Source organism: Humulus lupulus, chromosome 9, assembly GCF_963169125.1.
Source record: "Humulus lupulus chromosome 9, drHumLupu1.1, whole genome shotgun sequence".
Classification (NCBI taxonomy): Eukaryota; Viridiplantae; Streptophyta; class Magnoliopsida; order Rosales; family Cannabaceae; genus Humulus; species Humulus lupulus.
The window spans coordinates 24,394,048-24,405,114 of record NC_084801.1 but is presented as its reverse complement, the minus strand read 5'-3'; the positions used below and the strand labels follow the sequence as shown (position 1 = coordinate 24,405,114).

Below are 11,067 nucleotides of genomic sequence, written 5' to 3'. Positions count from 1 at the left end.
TTCCCAGGAAACTATGCTTGCGGGAGGGAACTTAAAAAACCATTCCTGCGCAGCTTCAGAAAGTGTTGCAGGGAAGATCCTGCACCGAGCGTCTTCGGACACTTTCTGAATGTCCATTTGAATTTCAAACTTGTTGACATGAGACACTGGGTCTCCATACCCGTCAAAGTTTGGGAGTGTAGGCATTTTGAACTTGCTTGGAGTTTCGGCATTAGCTATCCTCTGTACGAAAGGAGTGCCTTTCCTCCTATCGTGGTCGATGTAAGATGTCCTTCCCCCGACCAGCTGTTGTACTGCTTGGTTGAGGGCGTCTATCTGGGCCTGTACAGCGGCAGGAATCGCTGTGGCCTCTGTCGCTGGGGGGACGTTCTCGCCATGCCGCTCGCGGCGATCGTTAATTACGTCACGCAAATCCTCGTCTCTTCTCCGCTGCTCGCTACCCCCAAGCCGGTTGAAGACATTATTTTGTTTGGGCTGCCCCCCAGCATCCCATCTATTGGGTTGGTCATCTTGAGGTACCTAGCTCCTGCCTTCACCTCTTTCTTCATTCCTTCGGCCAACGTTCCCCTTGCCTGAGTCAGCCTCATTATATCCATGGCCATCTCTAAACCTCGACTGGCTATGGTGGGATCGACTGTTCCCTCGATTTCCATTCCTGGCTGAAACGTCCCGAGCGTTAGAGAGTGGCCTGCGCTAGTCGTGGTGTCCCCGTGCATCATCGGGCCGTGGGGGACCCCGGACCGCAGAGCCTAACTCCGAGTCCCTCCTGTTACCAGGGGGATACTGACCTCTGTTCGGTAGGTTTGGCTCATCACCCCTACGGCGTCTAGGACTACGAGGCTGATACTCGGCCCTATTCTGCCTTTGTTGCGGGGGATTGCCGCGACCGGCCTGGGATGATGGCTGCGCCTCAGGGTCCAGCGGGACGTCGTCATGGGGCGCTTGAGGCTGCTCGGGCCTTTGTGGACTTGAAGGCTGGATCGGTGGGCTTGGATTAGGACCTCTCTGAGGTGGCCCATTGCCAGGTCGGTCAGGTTGCGAAACAGGTGCGGCCTGATTCCTTGCTAGCTGCAAGGCCGCCTCGAGGACTGCCATGGCCTCGCTCTGGCGGCGGTCCATCTCCGCCTGCCTTTCTCTTAGTTCCGCGCGTTGCCGTTCAATCTCCTGCTGCTGCCGAGCTACAACTCCGGCAGCAGTCTCTTGACTGGCTTTCAGACTAGCCAGCTCTTCCTGCAACGCCCCCAGGGTACTCTTCAGCGTTGCATCATCCATTTCTTCCTCCTCAAAGTCCAGATGTGGCTCATCCTTCGCCACGCTTGCAGGGGGAGGAGGAGGTGGATTTGATGACGCGGCAGCGGCCGCCTGTCCAGCTTTCCTTCCAGTTTTCGCCATTAGTTTTCTCAGCAATGATAAATCAAGCTCTCAATGAAAGCACCATAATGTTGACCCAGGATTTGGCCAACTGAAACGGAATCAGAATATGCTTGATATGAATGAATGTGTAGAGAGAAACGTAATGACAAAAAGTAAAAACAACACGATATTTTTATAGTGGTTCGGCCCTAGGATCTGGTAATAACCTACGTCCACTTAGACTGTGATTGATATGAGAACCAAAGGAGTGATCAAAGAACAAGGGTTCAATGAGTTTCACTAACCTCTCAAGAACAATACAATATCACTAGGAGAATTACTATAGTCTCAAATGATTCAAAAGCCAAAAGTCCCTTCCTTGAGCTATCTTTCTCTATTTATAGGCTCAAGGGGGATTACAAATGATTGTTACAGATATTCTTTCCTGAATAATCGGATACTCAGGAGATTGTGTGAGTTAAATTCGGGATTTCCAAAGATCTTCACAGTAATGTTGCTTTGTATGCGGAACCATCGATCAGACTGGTCGCAGGTAAGACTGGGCTGCTTACTGCGTCTAATGCGTCTTCTGGTCGATACTCTAGCAGAGCTTTTCCAGGTGTCAGCCACGTGTCCAGGGATTACTTGCCACGTCATCAATGCTAATTTTTTGGATAACAAAGTACATAGCCACATAAATTACATTGTTATGTAATAAATATATTGTAATACATGGAAGATAATACTCGTCATAAAAAGAGGACCTATCACCATGATTCATGTGTTTATTATCTAACAGGGATGATCATCGGGCTTAAGTAATACATTAATTTAAATGTTGACCAAGTAGGAGAATGTTAGAATATTATTTATTTGGTATATAAAATCAACTAATTAATTTAATATATTAAAGTCAATATTTAATTTATTGACAAAATATTCTAATTAATGGTCAACATTGTTTGTTACCTGATTTTGTTGTTACCCGATTTTTCATATCCCAACTGATTGAGGAAATATCTCAATTTGTGGCAGAGACTCTGATGGTAAGACTCACTCTATAAATATAGAGTACCGGTCCCCAAGCTCGCTGCTCATTCTGACTTTCAGTAACTCCATCTAAAAGAGTTAGTAAGAGCTTGGAAGCCTGTGTACTCGTTCTAACTTCTGTTCCTTTTCTTTTGTAGATCTAAAGCTGGATCGAGGTTATCAATAGCAATGACTGGAGGTATACAATATTCGATTCTTTTTTTATATGTTCATTCTATATATTAATTCCGCCTACATGTATATAGGATTGTTCATATGCCCACTTTCATATTAATCTAACAGTCAAAGTTCGAGGGGTAAAATTGTTAATTATTTTACACATTATATTGTCATATCATCAATCAATCTGTTAGTTACCTAGGACAAAATCTAACAGAAGTCTCATATTACGATAACGTGTATAATTCGAGATGAATTTTTAACATCGTGAATTATTCAAGAGGCACGAACATATAGTTATTATAATTGGTGGGTAAAAATGTTATTTATTCTTTTTTTTTTTTTTTTTGACGAAGACAATAATTGAGTTTTGAGGAGGATTAGCCACTTCTTATCTAGTGTGAAAAAGGTATACGAATTCCTCTCTCTGTTGACATCTGTGATATTAAGAGCTTTTTAAATAATTAGCGTGGCAGACGAAGCTTAGAAACTCATTTTAAGATGGGACACAACTAATTTCAGATTGTGACACTGGGTTCTTTTGTGGTTGAGGCACTTTTGGTCTCTAGAAAAGTATAGATCTTAGGCTATGTTTGTGTGGTTGAAAAAATGAAAATAGAAAGAAAAGAATAATTAGAAGAATATATTGTCACAAGAAAAGGAAGAATCAAAATACTGAATTAGAATGAGTGAAGGAAGAAAAATGTAAGGATATTAGAATAAGTAAATTTCCAAGGGTATAGTAGAATGGCCACTCCACTAATCCCAACCAAACACGACCTTAGATCAACAGAATAGGTTTGATTGGGTGGAATCAAACTTGGAATGGATTTGTTACAAACTTTTTTGATTGGGTGCAATCAACTTTAGAATGAACTGGTCATTACTGTTTTTGTTTACTTTGTATTTTAGACAAAAAGATTTATTTTTCCTTTAGAACTATTGATTTCAACTACTTGATGGAAAAATAATTCATTCAAAAGAAGAAAGGGATAAGGATTCATACTTTAGTCAAAATATTTTAAGTCAATTTTCCTATTTTTTTTTTCAATTCCACTCAAATAACAAATTAATTGAATGTCATTCATAATTTGATGGAAGAGGGTTTTTCTTTATTATTTTCTTAAAGGGGGAGATGATTATTTATTCAAATAATTAAATCTTCAACAATTGCTTAAGAGACAAATCAAGAACTACAATTCAACTATTATTTTTTCATATAACATTAAAAAACAAAATAAACCATTTCTGTCTTTACCATGTCTCACTAGTAAATAAGTGACAATTCATTTAAAATATTAATTACAAGTAATGTTACTAATAAATGTTCTTATTTTGCTTGTAAACATCGTCCCGAGCTCAGTTGGCATAAAAAGATTGGCAACTAAGTTAGGTGGTCTGATTGTCTGTTATGAAAAGGATTAAAAGTCTAAACAAATTATCCATTGTTAATTAAGTTTGATATTTTTTTAAATGTGTTGTCACTCATTATGATAAGACATGATACATAAAAAATGAACAATGAAAATTTTAGTTCAACTTTGTTAGTGGGAACAATTATCCAAACAAATAAGAACCTTAACTTCGTAATAAATAAATCTGGCATATAATCAAAGCTAGCTACACCATTGTCTTTTATCTTCCTTTGTCAATTTAAGTTAAATTTTAATAGATATTTGTTTTCTTTCATCTTCGTTTGTCAGTTTAACTTTTATTTTTTTACATTTACTTCTAATTATTTGTTGTTTTGGTGTTCTTTGTACAAAATGGCTTGTAAATACTCATTTTTTTATCATTGATAGGATTTCCTTTTATTGCCATGGAGTTGGCTCTTCACTAGCGTTTCCAGCTGAACCACATTCATTTTCCAACTCCATTAATATAAACCAAACGGCTCCTTGAAACTATTTGGTGGTTTCCATTTATTCATAATAAAATTGTTGGGCTTGCAGTTGCAGCAATTAAAATATCGTCCATTTAATTTCATTTTTCACTTTCTTACCCCACAATAATAATAATAATTATTATTATTATTAAATGTCCCTTTTCACTTTATGAAAATATAAATAAAAATAAAAATGATGTAGGCATGAGATTTGGTAAGGTAAAGAGGTATACAGAATAAAGCCCACGCTCAATTACCCCCCTAGTGTTTGGTGAAAGTAATTCTGAACTTACAATGATAATAATGTACTGCAATTGTTGGGGTGGAATCTTCGGCGGCAAGGCTTAAAATGTCAGAGTTTCATCATTGTTATACACTCCCACTTCACAATTTTCCCTCCAAAAACAAACAAATAAAAGTTCCCATAATGTCTAGATCTGGTTCCTCACAGATAGTTTAGTATCAAATTTGTGATCCAATGAGGCAAAAAGATCATGACCCAGAAAGGAAAACTTGAGACTTTAAGATACGAAGTTAAGGGAATTCATCCATGTGTATATTTAAATAACAAATGAGATACAATTTAGAACAAAGTAAAATTATTATATACTTTGATTTGTATCTGTAATTTTTTTTTTTACAGTTTTGGGTACAAACACCTCAACCAAAGGTTGGATATTTCTGTCATAACTTTGTGCATAACTTTGTGGATACAGTAAGAGTTGAAGAACACTTCCATGAAAGAACCAACAATTACTATCAAGTAATGAAAAAAATATATATGAAGCTTTTTCTGATGTTCTTAATCCAAAACCTCCCACTAAATCATTGGCTTGAGAATGAGAAAGGGGACCTGGCCAATCTCATATTAATGGATCTCCATCGTGTTCCAATGAGTTTCAACATGAAACACCAAGAGATTGACAACAGAAGGGCAACAATACGACCCCCAAAAAGACCAGCCAGAACAACAAGAACCAGAGTCAAATAAACACAATTCCCTTCCATTTTTGGATTTTCTTCTTCAACAACTGTCTCTACTTTCTCTTCTCCTTCACTAACCAAGGCTACCTCCACTCCATCCAAAGAAGAAATCCCATCATGACAAAAGCTTCCTTTGATGCTTTCAAATCTTTGCTCTTCTTGTTCTTCAACCTCATAATAACTTGACACTTCACTACAGGTCTCCAACATGTTAACAATATCCTCCTTAGACTTACTTTTACTGTACTTTGAACTACGCAACTTCTTAGGCACTAAGTTTTTGATAATCTTTGCCTTAATCTTTGATCTCTTGCTACTCTTGTTCTTTTCCATGGTCTCCCCACTTGGGGAAAAAGTTTCACCATCTTCCATGGCTACGACCGCAGAATTTTCCTTCTTCACACTTGTATTGTTCAGATATCCCCATTTCTTGTCACGGCTAAGTAGCTCAAGTTCAGGTCCATCGTTTAAAAACTCATTCTCTTTCATCGAAAGATCATTATTAAGCTCCGAAACCTCAATCTCTTCATCATTTGAAGATGTTAAGTCAATCCTATCAAGCAATTCAGCCACAGCAGCATAGTTCTGTTCTTGGTCTTTTACATCTAGTACCAAATAATCCTTTTCGGACCAAATAAAGCTCGAAACCCAATTGACCATAGATCTTAATCTTACCTCCATTTTCGAACAAGGTCTCAAGAACCGAACCGAGCTTTTCCCAACATATTCGAGAAACAAGAGCAGAAAAGCAGACAATGTGACCCCAACCACCAATTTCTTGGTGCTCAGAGCCAGAACCACCACTAAGAAAACCTTCAAAACCGCCATGAGAAGAGCTCCGCCGCCGACGAACTCGTCCTCGCCCCGACTCTCATCTCGGGTCGCCGATTCCGGGTCGGGTACGGAAGCCTCAATTGACTCGACTATCTCCTCCGCCGTCGGCTCCGACGGCAAATTCTCGACCCCCCCGCAAATGGGTTCGCCTCGAACCGAACATTTCTCCGAACCCGACTCCGAATTCGCCGTGATCGGATCAGGAGTGGGCGCATCGGTTTCGACCTGGTTCGAATCATTAACATGAGAAACAACCTTCTTATTATCCTTCTTTTTCTTCTTCTTAGAGTTAGAGGGCTTCTTTAAACGATCACGATTCTTAACAAAGAGGTCTATAAGAGAGGTGGGGAAGCCAGTCTCAACCACAAGAGAACCACCGCGTTTTGGCGACTGGAGATCCGCAACGATTCGAGAAATTCGGGTCACCTTAGCTTTCTTCCATGGAAGCGGCATGGTTCGGGGTCTGAGTTTTTTTTCCTTTTGGTTTGGTTGGTTGGTGATGAAGGTAAATGGAGAACTGGGAAAAGGGTGGTGTTTTATTTTATTTTTTCTTTTTTTCTTTTTTAGTTTTCCCAGATGAGAGTGGATTTTCTCGAGTTGGGATTTTCACATATTGTCTGTATTTATAGAACTTGGGTTGGGTTTGTTTCTTGTACGAACAAAAAAGAAAAAAGAAAAAAGAAAAAAGAAAAGAAAATTGAGAAACAAAATTGGAAGAGAAAGTGGAAATTGAGAGGAAATTGATGGCGATGCGCGTGAGCTACGGAGTAGTTGAAGGAAAAAGGCTTTAAGGAGAAAAGATGAATTGTCTTCTATTTATTGGGACCCAAAAAAAAAAAAATAATAATTACTTAATTAACATTAAATGGGTTTGTAAATCTGTCAAAAAAACATGGTGAAAATAACAACCGGATCATTATTATTGATTCATATAATCGATTTAGGATTGAAATGGATGTACAGGAGCTAGATTTACCTATTTTTGATGTAACAAAAAAGAAAACAAAAGAAAAACAAATTTTGTTATTTGTCATACATAATTTGCATGGAATATTTGAAAAGATATAAACTAAGAAAAAGGCTAACTTCTTTATTTTATTATTATTATTTATTTGTTTTATAACTAATTTTTTTGTGGAGAATATATACACTTAAAGCCAGCCTAGACGAAAAGTTGGTTTTCTTATACTAATCTAAGGTATATTCTCGTTTGTGATCTATTTTACCAATTATTAAAAGTAAAAATAAATAAGAATAATAGGGTAGTAATATTTTTCTTTTTAAATGGGGGACAGTATATTAATAGCTAATTATTGGTGTTGGGTAGTCAGTAAAGTTGAGTTGTTATTACGGCCGGTTACTTATTATTAATAGCTAAAAGAAATTTCAAAGGCGTTTCCTTTTCTCAATTTGTTAATATTTTAATCAATATAGTATTTATATTATTTAAAAGAAAATTGTATGATAGTAAATAATTTGACTCCTTCTTTCACTGTAATAAAAGCTGTTTCATGTCTCACATATAAAACAAGATGGTTGGACCAATTCGTACACCAGAATCTTAGATCATTAATATAATAAGTGGTTAATTGTTATAGACCATTTCTGTATTCAATTACATATATTATATTTTAAAATTAAAATATGTAAAATTTGATATTTAATTAAACTAATAATATTATATTACATTGTGGTCGAATATCATTTAGACCTCTTAACAATACTCTGTCAGTTAGCTAAATGCATTAGGAGTAAGCATATGATTCAATCCAATATTTTTGTACTAATCTAATTCAATTCAGTTTAACATCATCAATTTGTTAATTGAATTGGTTCGGTTTACAATTTCCAATATTTAATGTATCTTAATGAAGTTTGAAGAAGGGTACCACTTCATTTCATTTGCATGATGGGTAGCATTGGTTGTTAGTTTTCTTGCCTCTATTCAAAACAAAATCGTGAGAAATTGTAACTCATCACAATAGGTCGTACAATGTTGGAGTGTCTTTTACTCTCTCTCTCTCTCTCCCGTGATAATGGTACAATGTTATTGTGTCTGGCTCTCGGATACTTTTGATAATAATGATACAATGTTATTATGTTTGGAGTGATTAGTGATACACACAAAATATATTTTTAAATAGAATCATATCATTATTTTAATTTATACAGCAGAAATTTATTATTTGTTAGTATATCATGTATAATTTATGTGTTTTCTAAGTATTATTTTTTTTTCCTTGGATACTCATGATAATAATGGATGGTACAATGTTATTGTGTTTTGGTCTCTCTCGGATTTCCCATAATGGTACAACGTTATTGTGCTTTGGGTTTCTCTTACATTTACCATTTTTTTTTCTTTTAAAAAGAAAAAAAAAGCAAGATATTAGATGTAAATAATTGAGACGCGTGTCTATCTACAATGCATGTCTCTTCTTTATAAGGGAAAAAAAGAAAGAAAAAGTATTGTGTGTCATATCTTGTAGTTTGTCTATACCCAATAATTTTTGTACTATCACTAAAAAAAAGGAAAAGAAAAAGGAAATAAATTACTCACCCACTAAATATTTATTAAATCATATATTTTCTTTTTCTTTCCCCTTAAAAATTAACACTATGTTTGGCAAGAGAGGGAGAAGTGAGATGATAAAAAGGAAATGAGGGAGAGATAAGAGAGATGATAAATTCTGTTATTGGACAAAAAGAGATTGCAAATATTTTCAAACCTTCCATTTAGAATCCATACTCTTCATTTTCATTATTTTGTTACAAATATATTGTCTCAAAATATTATTATAAAAATAATATAATAACTTAATAATCTATATATATATATATATATATACTCAATCCCTCACTACCAAATAATTTAAAAGTATTGTTACACTCCTTGCCGGCGGCCTTAATTAATGACTTAACAAAATACAGTTAAATTTACGAAGGACAATACAAAAAGAAAAGGGTGGAGTTTATTATGCTTATGGGATAACAAAATTAAAATCACAATAATCTTTCACAATCAACAAATTAATTTCTTTTAATAAAAAAATCAATGAACTTTTGTTATTTGGCCAAAATTTGGCTGTATTATTGTATTTTAGTACAAGGTGCTCCTAAAAACCAACTCCAATGTACGTTCGAACAATGGCCAATGTCGGCCATCGAAACAAATAAATATGTATTAATGAGATAGATATTTCCATACTCAACCTTGTCTGAATGAGTATAAACTTTTCAATAAAATCAGCAAAATAGATTTAGCATTTCTTAAATGTGTGATAGCTTTTGAAACCAATATATAAAGCTACCAATATTCTATACACTTAATATTATCTTTCTTTTAAAAAGATAGTATATATTATTTAGTTCTTAATTCTTTGATATAAACTATGCCTCATTGTTTATTCACTTTTTAAATATTTAATGGAGAGAAAATGGAGAAAATCTCCTCTTAAAGTTTGTTGGAAATATATATATATATATAATATTATACAACTTTTTTAATTTGTGTAATAAAATTGCACAAACCGTGTATCATTTATGTTCTTTGAACATTCCAAGAGGTAGAGGTGTCTTCTAATATATAATCAAATCCGAATTTTTTATCCAAAACCACTGGAATTCAAATGTAAGTTACAAAATCTACCTCCAATCCAATTTAATTTGATTAATTTTTCAGTCAGTGTATAATAATTTGCAATGCTTTGTATCAATTTTAAAAAAAATTAAAATAAAAATTAATGATAAAAATTAAATTCAGTTATAACAATATATTAAATATTAATCACTACATGTAGATTATAATCATGTGTGTTAATACTTCATAATAATTTTAAATATCTAATACTTGAATAGGTTGTATTACATTTTTTACAGTCTCATTAGTTGCTAATTGATTATAATCTAATTATAATTTAATTTATTACATTTAATCCAATTTCAAAATATAATTTAATATGTATATGTATTTCTTTTTACAATTAGATTGGAATAAATTAGTTTGAATAAGTCCATTTAGATTACATTTTGAACATCGTACTCAAAACAATATATGGTTTAATGGGAATTTTTATGTGATTAATAAATAAAATAAATACAAACTTTAATCATTTTAATAATATAAATAATTAAGTAAAAAATAGCACAAAAATTTAATAACATCTATAAATATATATATTTATAAAAATACAATTTATTATATCATCATAATTTTGTATTTTACCCATCAAAGAAACTTAATTTCTCTAAGAAACATATACATATATATATTGTAAGAGTTTATATTATTTTTGGACATTCTGTTTTGTCTCATTATATGTTTTGACTTTGTGTTTTGACAAATTATTTATTGAATTTTATGTTTTGTAAAATAATTCAAAAAGATATCTAAACTTAATTTTAATGAAAAAAATTGAATATAACAAAACAGTTGTTAAATAGAATGATTGTGTTGTTTTTTAATTATTAGTTTTTGTGATTTTAGTTCAAAAAAACGTTTACTGAAATCAAATTTACGAGTTTGTTTAAATTATTTTACGATCCAAAAAAAGAATTTATCAAAACATAAGGTCTAAAATATATAAACTTATTTTTTTTAATTATAATAGAATTGAGATGTACTTATCAAAACTTAATTTTATGAGTATGATTAAAAAATATTATAATAGATTTAAGAAAAAACATTATGTAACTTTGTAAGCCTAAAAAAATTATGTAAAAATAAATATATGCAATAAAATTTATAAATACAAAGTAGACATTAACATTAATTAGGAAAGTAAATATAACTCCTTAACTCT

General features: G+C 33.6%; 1 protein-coding gene across 1 annotated transcript; it reads right to left on the bottom strand.

Annotated features, from left to right (window-relative positions):
* Window positions 1–4,974: 4,974 nt before the first annotated feature.
* On the bottom strand, window positions 4,975–6,878 carry LOC133802474 (uncharacterized). The gene has a single exon (XM_062240787.1). The coding sequence runs from the start codon at window positions 6,716–6,718 to the stop codon at window positions 5,273–5,275; it is 1,446 nt and encodes a 481-aa protein (XP_062096771.1). The 5' UTR covers window positions 6,719–6,878; the 3' UTR covers window positions 4,975–5,272.
* Between the last annotated feature and the right edge of the window lie 4,189 nt (window positions 6,879–11,067).

What these genes read in the sequence shown, in the direction of transcription:
- LOC133802474 (XM_062240787.1), bottom strand. Translation starts at nt 6,718, where the DNA reads ATGCCGCTTCCATGGAAGAAAGCTAAGGTGACCCGAATTTCTCGAATC.